Below are 22,386 nucleotides of genomic sequence, written 5' to 3'. Positions count from 1 at the left end.
CTCGAGGATAAGAAGTTAACAGGCAAAATCCTGCTGACTTTCCTTTTTGTGGATGAATTTAGTAAATTCTCCTGATAAGCTACATGACAATGAGCCTCAGTCTTTATAAGAAATTTTAACCACAGTAAAGAATGATCTGGGACTCTGCTTCTTTCTCCAATCAAATCCATACAATTTAACATTTTAATTAATTGATTTGAAACTAAAACTTACAGCTAGCTAAGTTAGCTTTAGTTGATACCATTAGCTTTTCCCAAACGATCAAAAAAATCAACTGGGAAGTACAAACAGTGAGTGTAATGAAGAATGAATCACCAGAGATCACCGGAGATCACCGGAGACCTCCGTTGACCGCAGCGGCAGGTTCAGCTTTGAATGTCGGCGTGTGATTGATTGCAAAATTATGAATCCATAGACAGTATATATAAGAACGAATCCCACTATGGCCACGCCAAGACCCGCCCTACGAAGCAGCTCGATTGGTTGGGGTTAGGCATTTCACCTCGAGTGGTTAAGGTTAGGGTTAGGGGATTGGTCAGGGGATAGGACCTGTACGGACGCCTGGCCAATAGTAGTGTGTGAACGCTATTGAAGGGCGGGTCTTGGCGTGGCCATAGTGGGATTCGGAATATCGCGACCGGGTTGGTGATTGGTAGCTGCGGTCAAGAATCCCACGTTTCCAATTGGTAGTCTACAGTCAAACGGAGCGATTTAATTGGAGGAGTCTACGGTCATGCGACGAATCAGAACGCGTAACTGAACGTAGACTTTGCACAACGGTAGTAACAACTTCTCGAATTATTTAAAATCAAAAACAAAACAAAACAACAGAACTGGCACACACAGTTCCTTTCAACACAATACTTTGGAGAGGTAAGTCGCACTTTACAGCAGAGCTGAAACTGCTTTTTTACTTAACTCTTTCTGTTAAGTAGAGCCTTATTTTGTTGGGGAAGGAGTAGTACATTTACTTTCCTCACATGTTTCTGTCAAATAAATATATTTTTTTATCAGTTAGCTAGCTATATTCCAGCTATCAGATGTGATGTCTGTGATCAGGAGATGCAGATGCATTTTGTCTCTTGCACAAAACTATTTTAATTATTAAATGTTGCATTACATGTTGCCTAAATTGCATGTGCAAAAAATTGACTGCATGTGTAGTGTTTCCTTGCACTCGAGGACACTTTAAATTGCCCAGAAGAAATTTCTATACTCTTTGAATTGACTAAGAGGTTTGCAGTCCCTGCACTTGTGACATTCTGCAGCTTCTGTCACAGATCACATGTGAATTAAAGATTATTTCTCAAACGTATGACTAATACGTCCTGTTTTAAAATTATCTGTGGGTTGTTGATCTAAAACAAAAATGTCTTGTTGTGTTACAGTGAAGGTGTCTTTTGAGATAGCTAGTCGTAGAAAACACTGCTTTCATTGTAGTTTTTATTATTTGTATTATTCTTACTTAATAGTAGAAATATTGTCAATAATTTGTCTTGTTATTTTTGAAAAAGTTATTTTTGAAAAAGTTATTTTTGAAAAAGTTATTTTTCAAAAAGTTATTTTTCAAAAAGTTATTTTTCAAAAAGTTATTTTCAAAAAGTTATTTTTATTCGCGATCGTATGTAGAAAAACAACACTACCCACAATCCTAAGCGTTGCAACGACGTCATTGTTTGGTCCAAGTCGCTGTTGCCATGGGAATGTTTACAGTACCATGTACCCAGAGCCATAGAGATTTCTATCACTCTGCATGTACCATATGTCAATGGCATGTACCCATGAACGGCGAGAGCGAGCAACTACAATAGAAGTCTATGATGATATATGATGTTTTTTTTAGCCCCGAATCCATTATCACTGACCACCACCAAGATAATGAAAATGAATCGCGGCACGAAACGACCAAAGGGGGGAGCCGAGAAAAAGAGAGAGAGAACAAAGAAAGCACGGTTGACTTTGGGTGAAAATGTGCTAAATTAAGTGATTTATTTTCCAAACAAAAAGAGTGTGTTGCTTCAGCTAATATTAACGTTAGCAGCTGCATATTTTGGTGAAACTGTTGTAATTTGAACTGTAGCCGTGCATTGCTCTTTCCGTGTTTTGGTGGAGCTGTTGTGCTTTAACGTCGAGCCGTTGTATTTGTGCTGTCTGTGCCTTTAGTGGAGCGTATCATGTCGTAGCACCGCCACCTAGTGGTCTGCAGATGCTTTAAGATGTTAAACTGTTGTCGGCACATTTTTGCTTTTTATGTTGTTGTTTTTTGGTATGTTTTATGACGTTTGTCTGTCGTTGGTGCATAGAAATAAAATGGCATGATGGCAGTTTATACCTTAACATGGCAACGGTACGCCTTTCTGCTACGTTAATTTGAATGGAAATGGCCTTTCTATCCATTTTTATTTCTATGGGTTGGTGTGGTTTGAAAATAGGGCCTGTGTGTTGCAAATGCCTGTAGTCTACTAGTTGCAGCTATAGTATGTCAATGGATATATGTACTGTTTATGTGTCTGACATACATTAATACTTGATTGATTTATTTGAAAGTACATTATACTGCAGTCTGAAGTCTATATAATATAAGTATTATTATTATTCTAAGTGATATTTGTGGCGGACCGATTTTTATTTTTATCAAGAACAGTGCAATAATGATGTGTGACCAGAGAAATATTTCTCAGTTTATTTAAGTTCAGTTAGAAGGTTTAGTTAAGTGAAATAACTTGCTTAGTGTGCTGCTTGAAACAATAATATGATTATCAGTGAAGTAATTGCTGTGTGTGTTTGTACTTGCAGTTTCACAACGCCAGTATACAAGGAAAAATCATTGAGAAAATGTTTAGATCCATTTTTGGACAAAAGGTCTTTACAAGACCACGGTCTTCAGGAGGTATGGACTCTTCTTTGAAGAAGTCCAAACGAAGGAGTGAGAGACCTTCGTCTCCTGAAGACCTCAACCCTCCCACCATCTTGAGGGAGCACGGACGAAGAGGTGAGAGACCTTCGTCTAGTGGAGACATCAACCCTTCTACCATCGTGAAGGAGCGCAGAGAAAGGGGTGAGGGCCCTTTGTCTTGTGCAGAACACAAGCCCTCTACCACCAGGCAGCAAGCATGGAGGGGTGAGAGCCCTTCGTCGTCATCTTCTGAAGATGACCAACGTTGTACCACCAGGCTGCGAGTACGAAGGTCTGAGAGCCCTTCCTCTTCATCCTCTGAAGACAAGCAGCCTACTACTCGGAGGTGTCAGCAAGCATGGAGGGGTGAGAGCCCTTCATCGTCATCTTCTGAAGATGACCAGCGTTGTGCCACCAGGCTGCTAGTACGAAGGGATGTGAGCTCTTTGTTCATCGTGGGCACCAATCCTTCTGCCATCATGAAGGAGAGCAGGCAAAGGAGAGAGAGCTCTTTGTCTTCCTCTTCTGAAGATGATGAGCCTTCTACCACCAGGCAGCGAGTACGAAGGTTTGAGAGCCCTTCCTCTTCATCCTCTGAAGACAAGCAGCCTACTACTCGGAGGCGGCAGCAAGCATGGAGGGGTGAGAGCCCTTCGTCGTCATCTTCTGAAGATGACCAGCGTTGTGCCACCAGGCTGCTAGTACGAAGGGATGTGAGCTCTTTGTTCATTGTGGGCACCAATCCTTCTAACATCACGAAGGAGCGCAGGCAAAGGGGTGAGAGCCCTTTGTCTTGTGCAGAAAACCAGCCCTCTACCACCAGGCAGCAAGTACAAAGGTTTGAGAGCCCTTCGTCGTCATCTTCTAAAGATGACCAGCGTTCTACCACCAGGCAGCAAGAACAAAAGGATGTGAGCTCTTTGTTCTTCGTAGGCACAAACATGAAGGAGCGCAGGCGAAAGGAAAACACGCCCTCTACCACCAGTGCAAGAAAGGAGAGGGAGATCACTGAAAGAGAAAAGCAGCGTTTGGAGGAGGAGGGTTTAAAAAGAGAAAGAGAGAGGTGTGAAAAGATGAAGAGAAAGAACCAGTAGAAGGAGAGGAAAACGTTTGGTCTGCGTTCAAGAATGTACATTTGGTGGCTCAATTGCAAGATAGACAACATTGCCAGGGACATCCAATCGACCTTTGTGGATGAGCGCTACCTCCTGCGTCATGGTAAGAAAGTAAACTTACATTTTGTCACATAAAATGTCATACAGGTGTATGTATAGCCTCCTTTTAGATCACAGTAGATCAGTGGTGGAACAAGTATTACATTTCTTCACTAGTAAAAGTTCCAACACCACTATGTAAAATAAAAGAAGAACTCCGTTACAAGTAAAAGTCCTTCATTTAAAGTCCTAAAAAGTGAAATAGCTAGGTGTTAGCTAAGATAGCTCTTATCTCACTTATGGCGCCAGGCCAACATGTATTTTTAACAACTTGCAACAAAACAAATCTGTTGACTATTTCCTTTTGGGACGGGTGCGAGTGTACAACTGGACTCCAGACTTAACCTTTCATATGCTTTTGGTTACAGATCCCCTCAGAAATCCAGAGAAAATGGCAGAAAAAGAACGGCTGCTTGACCTAAGGAGGGAGCTGGTCATGTACAAACGCAGACAAGAATTTAAGGTGGAGAGGGAAGTAAGGAAGCAAAGACTGAAGGCAATGGAGTGCAGGCGAAAGGTTGAGAGCCCTTTGTCTTGTGCAGAAAACACGCCCTCTACCACCAGGCAGCAAGAACAAAGGTCTGAGAGACCTTCTTCTTCATCTTCAGAAGACAGTCAGCCTTCTACTCCAAGGCGGCAGCAAGCACGAAGGGGTGAGAGCCCTTCGTCTTCATCTTCTGAAGATGATGAGCCTTCTACCACAAGGAGGCAGCAACAAGGAAGTCCTTTGTCCTTCGTAGACATCAACCTTCCTACCACCTTTAGGCAGAATGGAGGAATTGGTGAGAACCATTTGCCCTGCATTGACATTGACCAGCCTACCATCTGGTGGGAGCACGTACGAAGGGGTGAGAGACCTTTGTCTCGTGGAGATTTCAACCCTTCAAACACCTTGAGGCAGGACGGACGAAGTGGTGACAGCCCTTCCTCTACATCTTCGTCTTCTGAAGACGACGAGCCTTCTACCACAAGGAGGCAGCAAGAAAGAAGGGATAATAGCCCTTTATCTATCAATCTGAGTGCAAGAAAGGAGAGGGAGATTATTGAAAGAGAAAAGCAGCATTTGGAGGAGGAGGGTTTAAAAAGAGAAAGAGAGAGGTGTGAAAAGATGAAGAGAAAGAACCAGGAGAAGGAGAGGAAAATGTTCAGTCCGCGTTCAAGAATGTACATTTGGTGGCTCAATTGCAAGATAGACAACATTGCCAGGGAAATCCAATCGACCTTTGTGGATGAGCGCTACCGCCTGCGTCATGGTAAGAAAGTAAACTTACATTTTATCACATAAAATGTCATACAGGTGTATGTATAGCCTCCTTTTAGATCACAGTAGATCAGTGGTGGAACAAGTATTCAATTTCTTCACTAGTAAAAGTTCCAACACCACTATGTAAAAAAAGAAGAACTCCGTTACAAGTAAACGTCCTTCATTTAAAGTCCTAAAAAGTGAAATTATTATTCACTAAATTCATTGAAAGTAAGTAAAAGTAGTCAGAAAACCAGCCCATGTGACTAATACAGGCTAGTTACATTACATTGAACCGTTATAATGAAACACACAAGGTGTGTTAATTAGAGGTGTTAGCTAAGATAGCTCTTATCTCACTTATGGCGCCAGGCCAACATGTATTTTTAACAACTTGCAACAAAACAAATCTGTTGACTATTTCCTTTTGGGACGGGTGCGAGTGTACAACTGGACTCCAGACTTAACCTTTCATATGCTTTTGGTTACAGATCCCCTCAGAAATCCAGAGAAAATGGCACAAAAAGAACGGCTGCTTGACCGAAGGAGTGAGCTGGTCATGTACAAACGCAGACAAGAATTTAAGGTGGAGAGGGAAGTAAGGAAGCAAAGACTGAAAGTAGAGAGGAAGGAAATAAATGCGAAGAAGATGGAGAATATCTCTGAGTTATGCAGAAACTCAGAATACCCAGCTATGTTAAATTTTCTCTACGGACCAATGCCAATCAGGTCACATATATATATCAATTAAGATAAAAGTAGAGCAATCAGAAAAATGGCACCAAATAGAGAGAGGTAATTGAGGGAGACGTCATTTCAGATTTGACAAAAACAGAAGTAAAGAAAAGTAAAACATTCTTTTAAAACATTAGCAACCACCATCAAATATCCTTGTAACCACATGATAACACCCTAGATGTTGGCTTTAATTTAGTTATACAGTCAAAGAGCATTGTGCAAATAACAGTGTCCTAACTTAATGCCACCTGACCCAATCTAATTCATCCTAACATAGGCTAATTTAACCAAGGTTAGCCCAACACCTATCCTAATTTAGCTTTGGTTAGGCTCTGGCAGAGACCTTAGGGTTAGGGTTAGACCCTAAAGACAGTAGAAAGGAAGGAACACTAGGGCGACAAAAGTGAAAAATTCAAATAGCCTAAGTGACAAACTTTGAAAAAAGCAGAATAAAACTTTGAAAAAAGAAAAAATAACTTTGAAGAAGGGAGCCTGTATATAGAGGTTTACTCTTCGACGTGGCGGGCCTGGGTTCGACTCTGACCTGCGGCCCTTTGCTGCATGTAATTCCCCCTCTCTCTTCCCTTTCATGTCTTCAGCTGTCCTGTAGAAATTAAGGCTGAAAATGGCCAAAAAAAATAATAAGAAGAAAAAAAGACAGTAGAAAAAAGTAAGGAAGAAAGGCAAGAATTGGTCAGAACAAGCGACAAAACCTTCAAAAAAAAAAAAAAGGTGACAAACTTTAGAAACAGCGACAAAACTTTAAAAAAAGCGACAAACTTGAAAGTTTGTTACTTCTAACTAAGTAACTACAGTCTTATAACTGAAAAACATTTTGCAAAAAATGTCACGTACAGTGCAGTTCTCCTAAATACCCCTAGGGGTACACGTACCCCCATTTGAGAAACACTGGATTAGATCAATGGCTCACAGGTGGAGTGAGTCCCGAGGAGACTTAAAAATAGATTTAATAATAGATTTTATTTGTAATGCACTTTACATTTGGAGTAAATCTCAAAGTGCTACATTTAAGATCGTAAAAGCATGGTGAAAACATGAATATAAAATACAAATAGGGTTAATTAAAACTCATAAATTCTGGTAAATAGAAATGTTTTTAGTCGTTTTTTTAAAAGTCTCAATAGTTTGAGGTGCCCTCAGATGGTCCGGGAGGACATTCCAGATCCGAGGAGCGGCAGAACAGAAAGCCCGATCACCCAGGGTGCTGAGCTTAGTCTTGGGGGGAAGGAGGCGGTTTGAGTTTGTTGAACTGAAGGAATCGAGTTGTAGTTAGAGGGGTGAGTAGTTCTTTCAGATGGGGGGGGAGGCATTTCCATAGATGCACTGGTGGGTAAGGATTATATTCAATTGTGGCGGAACCAGTTTTTCGGCCTCTGCTAAGGTGAGTGCCCTCCAGGAGGCGCTACAGGAGCCTCTGTTCCAGCATATGTGTGTGTGTGTGTGTGTGTGTGTGTGTGAATGTGTTTTGGTTTATTTCTTCATTTTGTTATGCCTGCCGTGTGTTTGGTTTTTTCTCTGTCTGTCTCCACAGAGTGAAGACACGCCCCCCCCACACCTGGTACCAATTCCAATCATCGCCCAGATGCCAGTCTGACTTTCCTCTCCCTGCTGGATTGTTGCTGACCACTGAGTATGCTTTTTCACCAGCCTTTGAGAGTTGGATCTAGTCTAGCTTCTTGTTGTTGTACTTCCCTGTCTGCTCCGCTCCCTGACGCTACTAACTGGAAGATCTCTGTTCTCAGAAATAACCCCCCTTCAGAATCCTCTGCTGCCAATAGCCACGCCATGCACTGGAACAGCAAGTCTGCAGCCGCACTGAGGAACACAGCCCAGCACCCCCATCTGCCAGTCTAGCCATCTTCGGACCCAGCACCCCCCACTGCCAGTCCACACTCACAGCTTCAATAAAATAAGATTATTTACCACCTGCTCCTAAAAAGTAATGTTTTTCCTCAAATTTGGAGAGAAGCTAAAGTTATTCCTTTACCCAAGCAAGCTAGGGCTGCCTTCACCGGCACTAACAGCCAACCTATTAGTTTGTTGCCTGTTCCTAGCAAACTATTGGAACAAATTGTATTTGACCAGATACAGTGCTACTTCTCTGTTAACCATTTGATCAGGTCACTCAACATGCACTGCACTTACACAAATGACAGATGATTGGTTAAAGGAAATTGATCAGAGGAATATTGTGGGAGCAGTACTGTTGGACTTAAGTGCTGCCTTTTGATGTCATTGATCACAAATTATTATTATTGGAAAAACTTGTATGTTATGATTTTGCTGCATCTGCTTTATCATGGTTAGAAAAGTATGTATCCTACAGAACACAAAGTTTTCTTTAATGGAAGCTTTTCTGACACAAAACATTTAGAGTGTGGAAAGAAAGAGTTGCAGATAGCACTACAATGGGTTACTAACAATAGACTATTCCTAAACATGTCAAAGACTAAAAGCATAGTATTTGGTACAAATCATTTCTAGCTCTAGGCCTCAGCTGCATTTCATGTTGAATAATGTAGCTGTTGAACAAGTAGAGGAAACAAAGCTTGGTTTTCTTAGATTGTAATCTGTTGTGGACAAGACATATAGATTATCTTGTTGCAAAGATGGGGAGGAATATATGTTCTAAGAAGATGCTCGGCTTTTTTAACACCACACCTGACCAAACAAGTCCTGCGCACTCTAGTTTTAACACATCTTGACTATTGCCCAATGATATGGTCAAGTGCTGCAAAGAAAGATCTAGGTAAACTGCAGCTGGTTCAGAACAGAGCAGCACGTCTTGCCCTTCAATGTCCACTTAGGTCTAATGTAGACAACATGCATGTCAAACTCCTGGTTGAAAGTTGCGGAAAGACTTTCAGCATCACTCCTGGCTTTTGTTAGAAACAGGAATGAAGAAAAAATTACAAATTGTTTGTATAGTCCACTTACATTTAGCTCTAACACTCATAAATACTCCACTAGACATGCCTCTAGAGGTCTTTTTAAAGTTCCTAGAGCCCGAACACAATCAATGCAACATACAGTATTGTATCGAGGGATGGTTGCTTGGAACTCACTTCCAGCAGAGGTTGCCAAAGCGCATAATAAATCAAGTTTTAAATAACAAGTAAAGGATCATCTAAGGGCCCTAAGACTGTAACCATATTTTTGTACTTAGTTTATGTATAGGAATATTGATATGTAATCAAAGATGTTGTAAGATTGAATTTTTACTATATTCTGTGCTTATGTATTTATTGTGATATCATATATTACTATTACAATACAAGGAAAATAATATGTATATCTATGTATGCACGGAAAAGAATACTAGCTATACTGCTCTATTTTTATATTATATGAGTGTTTTGTCTGAACATGTCTTATGTTCTATAGTTTTGTTTGTTTTTTCTGAAAATGTAGTTTTATGTTTTGTGTGGACCCCAGGATCCACGATCCTAATCAAATCAAATCAAATATATATGTCAATGGGAAAAACACATAGACAAAAACAACGTAACCACGGGGGCTGTCTATGGTTATTCCGAGGTGGCTTGAACGCGCCATTAGACTCGGCTCAAAGAATTTTTGCCAATGATTTTTGCTCGGATGCATACATAGATATCTATGGGATGCATAGATGACGTGTCGACAAAGTAATTTTCCCAGAATGCTTTGCGGCGCAACAGTCCACGTCACTGCAGCGCAGCCGCAGAGGTGTAGCAGCAGTAAGCTGAGGTGGACTTCCTTTCAGTTAGCTAGCTAGTGTGAAAGGACCAGTGCAGTTTTTGCAGCTAGACCACAGAAAAAACCTTTCGGATAACAAAATGATTCGGATAGCTGCTTTCCTCGCTCTGCTGGTGGTCGCCTGCTCGGGTAAGTCAGCGTGGGACTGGTGGGAGAGATTTACCGGGGTTAGGTTAATTAGCTTGTAATGCTAACCAACCTTAGCTAGTAGCTAGCTAGTTCATCAAATCACTAACATTTGTCTTATAATTTAACGTTAGGTGGAATATGAGTCTTTGAGAAATGTTAACTCTTAATACTGTGCAGATGATTCACTGGTGTCTGGGATGTTTAGCTAGCTAACCTCTGCTCTCTGTGGTGACAGGAGAGACCTGCACAGACCCAGCAATCACCCCGTCGGCCTACACCACCTCTGACGCCGTCATCTCCTCTGAGTCTGTCTTCATCGTTGAACTCAGCCTGGCCTGTGCCAACGGAGCACAGGTAACAGTCCACTTCCCAGCACTTCAGACAGACGGTATGATTATATGATGTTACAGAGCGATTGACTCACTGATGCTCATTTCTGTTCTCCCCAGAGTGTGACTCTGTATGCTGATGTCAATGGAAGACAGTTCCCTGTGACTAGAGGCCAGGATGTTGGCAAGTACCAGGTATGGTAATGGCCTCATGTATCTGTATCCTGTATCCTCACTGTATCTGATTTGGTAGTGTTTTGTGGTAAATACCAGATCATACATGATAATGACATTGATCATATAGCCACAATGAGTAGAGCATTTAGTGTTGGCTTATTGCGAATCATAGTTCTCCTATTCTTATTCTGGACCACCCTGAAACCCCTACCCATTAATACAAAACACATTTGACGCCCAGAGCGTGTCCTTCCTAATGATTATCTGATAGTCTCAAGGGTCATTGTCCCTCTTCAGATGAACAGTCTCTTAAAACCTAGAGCTTATCGAAGAATAATTTGCCAACAGGTGTCCTGGAGTCTCCCTCACAAACAGGCCAGCTCTGGAACATATCAGGTCAAATTCTTCGATGAGGAGTCCTACAGTGCCCTGCGTAAGGTTAGTGTTTGATGAGTTCCACTGTATTTGCAATGTTTTGTCTTTTAAAAGACAGACTTGTTTATTATATGGTTCCATCTTCTTTGTTCCAGGCCCAGAGAAACAATGAAGATGTAAATGCCATTCAGCCTCTTTTCTCTGTCAACATTGACCACAGGGTGAGTATTTTACAGCCAACAACTTTACTTTTTTTTTGTCCAGTCTAATGGCTCTCATCAGTAGTCTGGTAGAAATTTTAATACCTAGGTGAGATCTGAAATAAGGCTTCATTCAACAGTCTTTTAAGTATTTATTCTTTGCGCAAAGAAAGTTCAGTTCATCATAATAGTCTGAGAGAATTAACAGAGTCTTGGGGAATCACTTGCTTATTAACCCTCTAACAAGCTGACAGAAAGAGGGAGGGGGTAAAATTAACAGCCCTTCTGACTATCAGTCCATCTGACCTCTAGACTCCAAATCTGTGACCGAAATGGGAGGTAGAGAAAAGCCAGTATCTGCACTTTAGATAAACAGAAGAATAAAGTTAGGCTATAAAGTTAGGTCCATACATCAAATAGGGGTAAAAAGTTCACACCACTAAAAAAAAAAAACAAGTCAATAGTAAGATATGTTAAAAGACAGATGTGATTTTTCCATTACAGTAGGCAGCTCTAAAACCCCACTATACACTACCTACCCAGTACCAAACAGACAAAGTTAGTCACTAGCTGGTTAATATATAGTGGTGCATTTAGCAGATATAATCGAGACCAAAAACAAAACTAAGAGAGTGAATACTGGACTTGTGTTTACTAGATAGCGAGAAAAACACAACTCACAATGAACGCCAATGTTGCTCTGTATCTGCTGGATGTGTAAATAGCCAACTGTTTGCCAACACTTTCACCATATCAACTTAAAGGGGCGCTATGCAGTTTTGGCAATTTCTTTGCATTTTGCTTGCAGTTTTCTCTGTAGAGCTCCCCCTACATCTTCAGGAATAGATATTTGGCAACACTGTCGTTAAAACGTTTTGGTGACTCTACCCCTTCCCATCTTCTCCCTCTGGTCATGTGCATTTGTTTTCAAAGAAGCCAGCGAACGCACGGCTAATAATCCTGTAACAGACATCGATCATAATAAAAGCCTTTACTAGCAAACCTACTGAGGTCACAATAACAAGAAATACAAAGATTAAACAGAGTTTATCCCAAAGATACTTATAAGTGCAACAGCAAGAACTCCAGGTCAGCATCGGATTTGCAGGCTTCTGTTTGTCTCAGTTCTCGCCATTCTGAAAACGGAGGTCCGATGTTTACTTGTTTCTGATTCCTCGCTCGGTCAGTCTGCAGTTTCATCTTTCTCTGTTCCTCCAACAATGCTTTCCTAGCTTTCTGCTTCTTTTTTGCCGGCTCGGCCATGACGATAGTGTGAAAAACTCCATCGCTACCTTGTTGTTATAGTTAGCCGGTTCCTGGATGGGGGCGTGTATGTGTGCAGTGCCTAAAGCAATTTGTTACATCACGAGATCTGATATTGCGCAATACTTCCTGACGCTAAGGCCGGCGGCCCGCAGGCCCAAAGTTACAAGGGTGGTTTTTCCGCTCACAGGCGCTAGGGGGAAGCGAGAAGGCCGCCATTCAACCCGAAAAAAAGTCATAACCATTCCAATGACTCCGAAGCTGTTCAGTTAACTTTAAATATGTCAGTGATTTGTGTGTTTACAGCTTTTTTCTGCTCCCTCCAATAGGCCAAAATTAGTTATTGCAGGTTTAAATTAGTGTATTATTCCTCAAAGAGACTTAAAGGTCTAGTGTATAGGGATTTTGGGGCAATCTATTGGCAGAAATGGAATATAATATTAACTATGTTTTCATTAGTGTATAATCACCAGAACTTGTATTTGTTACCTTAGAATGAGCCGTTTATATCTACATACTAAGCAGGTCCTCTTCCATGTTGCACCGCCATGTTTCTACAGTAGCTGGTGTCTCGATTTGTTTGTCATTATTTTGGCTCCCAAAATACAGTGGAGTAAGTGTGTCAACCAATCGGAGGATGTCTTCATGATAGTGATATTGATTTTTTTTAATTTTTTTTTTATTTACGTGTCATGCCACTAAGTGGCCCATCCCACACAGAATTACATGACACCAATACAACAGTAATTCCGCAGCTTCCAGTCCAATGTCCACACACAACATTCTTCACTTTGCACAAAACAAAGAACAAATAAAACCTACCACAGCAGCCACAACACAACAGTGCAAACCATAAATTGTCCAACTAGAGCCAAACACCTCATACACAAAACAAAACTACAGACACAAAAAATTAAATAAAAATAACAAATAACAGGGAATGTCACTTCCAGACATAGAATCATCGATACAAAGCAGTCTTCCTTTTAGCCCAGGCTTGTTCTAAAAAGTGTGCAAATAAAAATTTTTTATGTTCGAACAACCAAACTAACAGATTTTGTTTGTTAAATAATCGCAATCTTAAATCATGATAATATGGAGCATACAAAGCAAAATGAACTTAATTTTCAATTTCAGTGAGATCACACAAATAACAGTCTGTCTTCCTCACTGGTGCCCGACCAACATCCTATTTCAATATGGAGAGGGAGTATACCAGACTATAGATCTCCAAATGCAGTAGCTGTGATGGTGTGTGCTGATGTACATCCTCATTTCCTGTCAGATCTATAACCTGAAATGTGTTACTTCGCTGCTACATATACTAAGCGTGGAATAAACAAGCCAAAATAATAACAGTGTAATGTAATAAATAATGTGTATATTCTTGCAAATTCCAATAGTATTGTAAGCGAGAAGGCCACCAAGGCCCAGGGGGATCCCTATCACAATAAAAAAAAAAAAAAAAAAAAAAAAAAAAAACATGTTCGCCAATGGTTCCACAGTCTGGAAGAAAATCTGACAGAACTGCGTACAGGGTTAGGCAAAACAGCGATTAAGTCATTTTCTGACTCAGACACCCTACACATAAATCATCATCAGGTTACGTCAAACAGCAGAGTAGGTAGAGGTAGGTACCCCGACACTGACAAACATGGCTTGCACTGGAGCTTCTTGGAGCTCTCAGCAGCAGGCTCATACTGTCATTATAAGACGCTATGAGTTTTCTAATGCTGCCTTGCTTGTAACGACACCACAGGTAGGCAGTATACAAAGGTGTACAATACGCTCTAAAGAGTGAGATCTAAAGAGTGAGATCTTCACAGGTACAGAGCACATGCTGAACTCACGGCACAGCATGTTCACTTGAGCATACAGCTTCCGACGCTACCTATAGATTTCCTTATCGTCAGATAGATCTTTTGCAATAATATGGCCCAAATATGTAATCTCACTGCACACCCTAAGGGCAGTGCCAGACAGATAGAAGTCAGTGAAGGTTGACTGTCTGTCTTCCCTACTTCTGATAATCATGATCTTACTCTTTTTAGCATTGTATTTTATATCAAAATTAGCACCATACTGCATATTCTCAGAAGCTGTTGGAGGCCAGCACTATATGGGCTATAGATGGATGGATGGATAGAAAAGAAAAGGAGACAGAATTCCGCCCTGGCGAACACCATTGGTCACTTGGAAGGGAACAGATGTTACATTTGCTCGTCTCACTCTCATTGTCTGATGAGAGTACCAATATACCAAGATTCTAATTGAAAAACCAGGGACCCCACTTTTAGACAAAGATTAACACTATTGAATGCTTTAGGGCCGGGACACATCATGCCGATTATTGGCTGTGGGACAGTCTGGCGAGTACAGTGACTCAAATCTGTTCGGTGTGTCCCGTCTGGGGGGCTGTCGGCGTTCATGTTGACCGACCTGACATGTTCGGTCGGCGGCAGGGCAGTCGGGACTCACCCGGAAATGACGAGCGGAATGAGGTGACTAGAGTCTCTCAAAATCTGACGAAAACCTTTTAAACTGACCTTTGTTGAGCTGAAATGAGGACAGATTCAGCAACTGCATGGCCTATTTCTCGCTTAAAATGTTTTCAGAAACATGTTTCAGTGAACTATTTTAGTACAATAGAAAAAGATCGTATTCTGAACATTGACATATATATATATATATATATATATATATATATATATATATATATATATATATATATATATATATATATATATATATATATATATAATGGACCAATAGACCCCATTGCTCTGGACGGAGACCAGTGAAGGCTATTACAAGCACTTTTCCGGTGATCTCTTGCTTTACTGTGCAGCCTCCAACCGACCGAGACAACGTAAATGTGACGTGAACAACCTGTCTGAAAGTTGTAAGTCTTCTGGTAGCTGTGCCAAGAGAAATCTCAATCATTCCCAATCTTACAGAGACGGAGAGTGTAGGTATATGTAAGGAGATAACATAAGCACAGGCTAATTATTGCTATCTAACATGCTAGTTAACATTAGTAATTAAACCTAAACCGCTAATGTAAGTCGAAACTGCCTGCGAGCTTCTCCTGTACTATACGGTAATGGAGCCTTTTATACATTGTCGTGTTTCTTTAGAAATAAACAATGGACAAATAGAGTCTTTAAACGCTTCAGATGTAAAGTTATTCGCAGTCAAGTGACGTAAAAAAAAATGGCGGTCAGTGGAATGCTAACAAGAGGTGATCACTTTGTAGCAACAAAATGGTGCCATCGGAGGTTCAAGTTCTGAAGCGAAGCTTACCCCCTTGATTCTGAACAGCCGCCATGACAGTCTGGCTTTGGATTTCCGGAGAAAACAAACCCATGTGACGCGTTTGTCCAATCAGCTGCCGGTTTTCATTTCTTGGGCAACATTACAGATTAGCGCCGCCTGCTGTTATAGTGATGTATTACGTCTCGTCTCCTCTCGTCTTTTTGGTCTGTTCTGTGGCAGTTTTTTGGACCTCGGGGACGCAACTGATCATATTGACGGGGTTTTCGGTCAACGGTCGGTCGTCTGCTATATGTGTCTACACCTTAGAAGCATCAATGAAGCACAATAACATTGTGGAATTTTGCCTATTGTATTTATCTAAAATTTCCTTTAGTGGAAAAATACATAAGTCAGTGCCATGCTTTCGTTTAAAACCAAATTGGTTATCGGTAGACAGGACGTACCTCTCAAGTCTACACAATAGAACTGTCTCCAGCACTTTGGACATAACACTGGCTAGAGCTATTGGCCTATAATTATCTGAGCTGTTCAACTTCCCCGCTTTATCTTTAATAACTGGTACTAGCACAACGGAGAGCATAGACTCAGGTAACTCTCCATGAACAACAAAAAACAACCTGTGTAGCACAAAGCCACCAGAGGGGACAGTTTCTTACTGGCAAGTTTAAGATGTTCAGCTGTGATATTATCCACGCCACAGGCCTTATTATCTCTTCACTTCAGTATTGCTTCATGTACTTCAGCAGAAGTGATAACAACATCATCATTAAACTCTACGTTATCCACTAGAAACAGATTACTTTTTACACAGTTTAACAGTTTATAATATTGTTTCCGCCATAACTGTAAAATTTCATCAGGACCACTCACACCATCTATATTGGATGGAAGAGATGTTTTGCAGTTAATAGTTTTTATTTCTTTCCAGAAGTCATTATTATTCTTGCATTTTTGCAGCTTCCATGCCAGTGATCTGACCTGCATAGTGTTTTTATTTCTTTTAATATAGCGAAGTGCATATTTAAACCTAGCATTAGTGCATTTCACCCAGCCCATTTTTTTAAAAGCTTAGCTTAGCATTAAAGCGTCTTTTGGGCTCTTAATATTACCGAGCAAAGCATCGGAATGATTGGCATATTTATTAAGATCTTTATCAGGCAATTTTGACCAATTTATTTTCCCTACATCAATGTCATTATCCACACGCAGCAACACTGGTAAATTGCCTGTGTTCAACACCATGAGAAAGGGTCCATAGTAGCCAGATCATAATCAATCTTCATCATATCGATGGAGTTGTGGGCATCCACTGTACAAAGGCAGTGGTCTAGCCAGGAAGTAGAGTGCCAGGCCTTGCTGATATAAGTATAACTATCATTTGGCAATAGTACCTTACTAGATAAAATCAATCCACTGTCTGTACAAAATTGCATTCAATGTTTACCAAATAAAGAGTTGGCATCAGTTACATCAGCATTCATGTCACCAACAACATAGATGCAGGTAGAAGAATTGTCCTGAATAAAAGACATGATAAATGGTACTCATCCTCATTTTGTATGCACTGATATGACGTATAGACATTCAAAATTATCTTCTTATCATTACAACACAGCTCAAGCCCAATAACCCAGTCAACTCCCAATCTTATTACATTAACCAACTGGTCATATTTTTTTTCATTCCACATTGTGGCTACCCCCCCTGGAATTCTCCCCCGGCCAACTTTAGCACTTAGGTCAGTTTTTGATTCACCCGCCCCATGAAAATCCCTATGTATAGAATTTAGTCCTTCCAGGTCTTGTTTAGTCAGGAACGTCTCCTGGACACACAAAATGTCACATCTCTCCATCAATTTGTCCACAACACGGTGTGATTTATCAGTTTCACTGTGGCCCACGCGCATTATAAGATGCAACACCGATGTTCATATAGGTTAATTCATTACATAGCAGCTACTATGCAGACTGACTCTTGTGTGGAGCTGCAGGTGTACCATGGCATTGAGCATGGATAAACAGTTTACATATTTTATTTTTTACATATTTTATGTGACTTATTGACAGGGAAATGGACATGTTAGTGTGTGTGTGAGTGATTCAGGCAGCCCTGGATGTATTATTTTTTAAATGTCTGGGTAAAAAACAACTTTTTCCCCCATTGAACACAATGTATTTTATTTAGAGTCACACTGGCAGGGAGAGGGATTTCTAAACTGTACTTTCTGTCCTTGAAAACAGAAAATGTTAGTGGTTTTAAAACCGTGACTTTTTAAAACCACGGTATACCTTGAAACCGGTAACCGGCCCATGCCTAGTTTCAATACATTTCTGTTAGATTTAATTTTCGTTTAGGTTTTTCTTTGGTCTCGACAGTAACATAACAATTTATACATTCACGTGACATCTGTACAACATACATATACTGATAGCCCAGGCTGTCCTAAACTTTTTTTTTTTTTTTTTTTTTTTTTTTTTTTTTTTTTTTTTTTTTTTTTTTGATAACTTGATTATGCATTACTGGGTTGAGGTTATACAAGCATTATTACACGAGGAAACCAGGCGACCCAAATATTGGTAAACATGGCTTAGTCGTAATTAATTTTATTAATTTAAAAAAAAGCGGTAGGATGGCTCCATTTAAGAATAACGTCATCGTTGACTCTGATTAGTCATTGTGTACTTTGTTATATGAGGCCCAATCTGAGCAATCAGCCATGTTACTTTCAGCATTTCTAGAACCAGGGGAAAATGGAATGTATAATTTGGTCATTTGTTTACTTATCTTCCGCTAAACCGGTGATGAGCTTTTATTTTTTTCTGTTTTTTTTATTTAAATCTCTCTACAGGGTGCTTGGAACGGCCCATGGGTGTCTACTGAGGTGGTGGCTGCCCTCATGGGTATCTTGGTCTACTACATGGCCTTCAGTGCTAAGGGCACCATCCAAGCATAAAGGATTCACAATCACTGGATCTTTAAAGACTGTATTCTGGTGGATCTCGACCAACAATCCATCATCCAGTGTTGTGGCGAGCCAAGAGGATTTCGCCACTTGATCTACTTTGGGACGAGGAGCAAGAGCAGCAGTCTTTGTATTTGTTTTTATTCAGACCTTGTCTGTATGCCATCAGTCTTATCAATTTTTCAGATGAATTTCGTCAAAAGTTTGTTTTGTCAATATGGATGTAATTTTGTAACTTTTGATAAAACCAAACAATAAACCTGGACCACATAAATTAACAAAACAAATATAGGTCATGTATTCAGTCCTGCTTAAAAGATGTTGCTACATCCAGACTAGATGATTCTTTGTCCTTCTGTGTGATTGCACTGGCCAGATTGGGACTTGGGAAATGTGCCGAACATCAACAGAGAGCGGTCAAGACCTCCGTGCGTATAATATGTCAACAATTTGACCTGCACTGGCTGGCCTGAACAGGTCTAGTGTATGTCTCTTCCATTAAATTTAATAAATGGCTTGTTTTTCTTCCAGTGTAATGTGTTGCATCATGTGATCACAGATATTGCCTCTTCTATATATTTCAGACTGGGACAGACTGGGAGATTCATAGACTCTTGTTCCATAGCAACATATGTCAACTCTGAAGTTTTTGTTGTTGTGGTAACTTAACTCCAAGCACATTTAGCTTTCAGACTAATTGCTTGAGGGATAAAAGATGTTCTACAACTATTCTTAAGAGCTACAGTTTCTGTCCTTGACTCCAAAAAGAAACCCTTTCTAAGAATTTCCATCTAAGATTTACTATATCTACTGATGGGAAATTACAACAACTATAGAATATTTGATTAATAAGAATCGTTTTTGATCTCATTTTCTCTTACACCAAGTACTCATTTAATAGGATTCATAGTTAACAAAACATGAAGAATAACCCTGTTGTTGCTGTAAACATGTTCAGCTTGGAGATTGTGGCTGAACTCTGTGGACTATTTTTGTCCGCAGACGAAAGACACCACTGTCCTACTGGCAATTCTAGATAGTCATGGCAAGGTACGTGTTCGAACCCAGCAGCACTCTGGCAGCTGATGGCCTGTTGTTTTCTCTCGATGTACACCAACAGTAAACATGGTATAGCTGTTAATGTTCATCGGGGAAGAGGCACTGGAGCCACTTGTTACCTTTCTTTCTGTAGTGCAGTGCTATCGGTTGAACACACTGTGGCAGCTCTGTGCTGCTTTTCAAAGCCTGTTTTGGATCCAGAGTAAGACTATTAACTGATGGACTGATTAAATGTGATTTTACTGGTTACATTTTCAGCTGTTGCTAATGTAATGCAATACTTTGCATAATGCACTTTGAGCCCCTGTTCTGTTTTACATCAACTTCACTGTTTGTCAAATTATACTCTCGTGCTTATGTGAACTAGTTTGTTAGAGACATTTAAACTTAGCATGTCTATTTCTGTAGTTGGCCTGCATCCGAGTTTGCACACACTGTACAGGACATGAGTGCTGCTTTTTCATCTACAAGAGCAGCACAACTGCAACTTCTCACCGACTCCCATGAGGCTAATGTAAACTTTGTATACGAGTAACATGATCCAAACTGTGTACAGAGTACACAATAAGTTTCTCATGTCTGCTTTTCTGTAAATTTGTCAGCACAACACACTTATGGTGTAAGCACATCTCAGCTTTTGTCTCCTGTCACCTTGGCAAGGATACAATAGAGACATCACAATGTAGGTAATTCAGAGAAGACACGTGCTGGAGTGAATCCAGGCCCTCCCTCATGGAGTCACCTATTAGGCTGTGGGAAGTGGGAGACGGCTGGATGGATGGAGGGTTATAAATGGAATGAACAAACAAACAATGCTGACACAAGACTCTTCCATCTCTTTGTGCTGTGATGGAGTTTAAGGCCAGATGATTATTATTATTGTTGATGTTTCGGAATGAATGCACTCACAGGAAGTCACAATTTATTCTTTCAATGACAAATAGTTTATCTGTAAATGTTCTTTTCTGTCTCAGACACTAATTGACAAGGTCACGTAAACAAACAAATCTGATTCACATTTTTCATCATTATCACATAACAAAACCATTTTACAGAGAAGCAGGAGTTGCTGTAGAGGAATCTGGGAATGTGTGTGAGTGCTGTGGGGCAAAGAAAAGCTGCTTTGACAGAGGTGTGCAAAACACCAGCTCCGGAGAGGCCGACACTGATGGGCTTAGTAAGATTCAGCAATGTGGAAACTGGCATTGCACAAAAACGTTTCTCACATGAAGTCACATTTCTGTCTCTGCCGTGTTTCTACTGCTTTACTGGTTCTACAGAACAAGGTCAACAAACTGAGGGCTAACTCAATGATCAGAAAACAAACACTGGCCTCCCCCTGCTTACAATAACAGTTATTGTTATATTATATTGTTATTTCATGGATGTGTATATACAGTAAGGTATGTTACATGTATAGCTGCTTTAACCACAACAGTCAGACTGTGTTTGGAGTGAACAAACGTACTGTCAGTTCCAGGCTTTTGTGCTTTCTTCTGTTATCTCCCTCTTCCTGTCCTGTTTGGGCATCCACTAATCCGCTTCATGCAGTTGCCAGTCAAGACCAAGCCATATATGGGGAAATGCCCTTTACTCTCTCTTTTTGATCTCTCTCTCTCCTCTCTCTCTCTCTCTCTCTCTCTCTCTCTCTCTCAAATGTCATTTCCTCCATCATATTAGACATCCCTTTCACATTTCACACTAAAAGGTCAACCACTGTAATAGAGCGTCTTTTTTTTACGTGGGCTTCTCATAGCTGGCCGGTTGCCATGAAATACTGTAGGTTAAATAGGAGCAGACACACCACAACAAACCGTTTATTTGCACATAAATCCTGTGAAAGCATGTTGAATGAGCTCCCATAAAATGGATTTTATCAGACACTGTCCACATGCCTGTTTTTACTATGAAGAAAAAAAAAAAGAAACGATAGGGCCTTTGTTGAGGTGTAAACACAACCACGCTTTAAGTAATGAAAACAAGGTGGGCAAAAGTGATAAAAGCTAACATTGATCCCCCTGGCTCTCAGGGGAATAACCTAAGGTAAATACATACTTAATCTTCACTAAAATATGAGGCAAGAGTTTCTATAGAAACTGTCCGCCACCAGTAAAAACAAAAGTGTGGCTATATTTGGCAAAAATCACCGTGAAAATAGTTACAGTCAGACTGTTGTAGTAAATAAAGTCATATCTGAGAAAGATATCTCCCAAAATAAATTCCCAGCTGCTTTGACAGACAGAAAATATACTTTTTTTTAAATCATCCATTTGAAAGAGAGAAAAGTGAAATAAAGAAAATTATTTTGTGTTCTGAAAAAGAATGGTACATTGCCTGGCTTGTGTTTCTTTTGCTTCCGCTGTTTATAAAGTAAGATGCTCCAGTGCTCTCTGATAACAAAGACAATGGAGTTGGTTGTGTAAGTCGGTCTAGGCCAGATATGCCTCCTGGTGTCTTGGAATGAGCTAAGTAGCAGTCTCGGTAGTCATCAGGTCTGTGGAGAGGTCTTGAGTTAAGCAATGCAGACACATTGGTCAGTGTAGTAAAGCTTCTGGCTCCAGGTCTGATTTATTCCGATTTTGGTCACGGCCGGGGGGCTCCGTCACTCTTCAGAGCCACTGGATGCACTCCTTGGCTGACCCTAAATTGATTCGGAGAGGGACGTTTGCCTATTTTTCTGCCCGTGTGACTGTCACACAGAGGAGTAATTTATACCCCCATCGCAGCCACATGCCTGGCAGGAAGCTGTGCCCCACTGTAATGAAAAAG

At 40.5% G+C, this 22,386-nt stretch overlaps 2 protein-coding genes across 5 annotated transcripts; both read left to right on the top strand.

Annotated features, from left to right (window-relative positions):
• The first annotated feature begins 767 nt into the window (after positions 1-767).
• LOC114559026 (putative protein TPRXL) lies at positions 768-6,535 on the top strand. Of its 4 annotated transcripts, none has more exons than XM_028583418.1 (4): positions 768-873; positions 2,797-4,114; positions 4,479-5,363; positions 5,845-6,535. In XM_028583418.1, exon 2 carries the CDS (start codon positions 2,836-2,838, stop codon positions 3,988-3,990), a length of 1,155 nt encoding a protein of 384 aa, XP_028439219.1. In that variant the 5' UTR covers positions 768-873; positions 2,797-2,835; the 3' UTR covers positions 3,991-4,114; positions 4,479-5,363; positions 5,845-6,535. The 4 variants fall into 4 exon arrangements, with proteins under 4 accessions (XP_028439219.1, XP_028439220.1, XP_028439221.1 ...); XM_028583419.1 differs by lacking the exon at positions 768-873 and adding an exon at positions 1,771-1,963; XM_028583420.1 differs by lacking the exon at positions 768-873 and adding an exon at positions 1,994-2,266.
• A 3,212-nt stretch (positions 6,536-9,747) lies between these two features.
• On the top strand, positions 9,748-19,091 carry ssr4 (signal sequence receptor, delta). Its single transcript, XM_028583015.1, has 6 exons — positions 9,748-9,976; positions 10,212-10,330; positions 10,426-10,500; positions 10,831-10,920; positions 11,013-11,078; positions 18,445-19,091. Exons 1-6 carry the CDS (start codon positions 9,928-9,930, stop codon positions 18,547-18,549), a joined length of 504 nt encoding a protein of 167 aa, XP_028438816.1. The 5' UTR covers positions 9,748-9,927; the 3' UTR covers positions 18,550-19,091.
• The last annotated feature ends 3,295 nt before the right edge of the window (positions 19,092-22,386 follow it).

The sequence above is a fragment of the Perca flavescens genome, chromosome 7 (assembly GCF_004354835.1).
Source record: "Perca flavescens isolate YP-PL-M2 chromosome 7, PFLA_1.0, whole genome shotgun sequence".
Lineage (NCBI taxonomy): Eukaryota > Metazoa > Chordata > Actinopteri > Perciformes > Percidae > Perca > Perca flavescens.
Note: the sequence above shows the minus strand (reverse complement) of the source record. Positions and strands in the feature narration are given on the sequence as shown.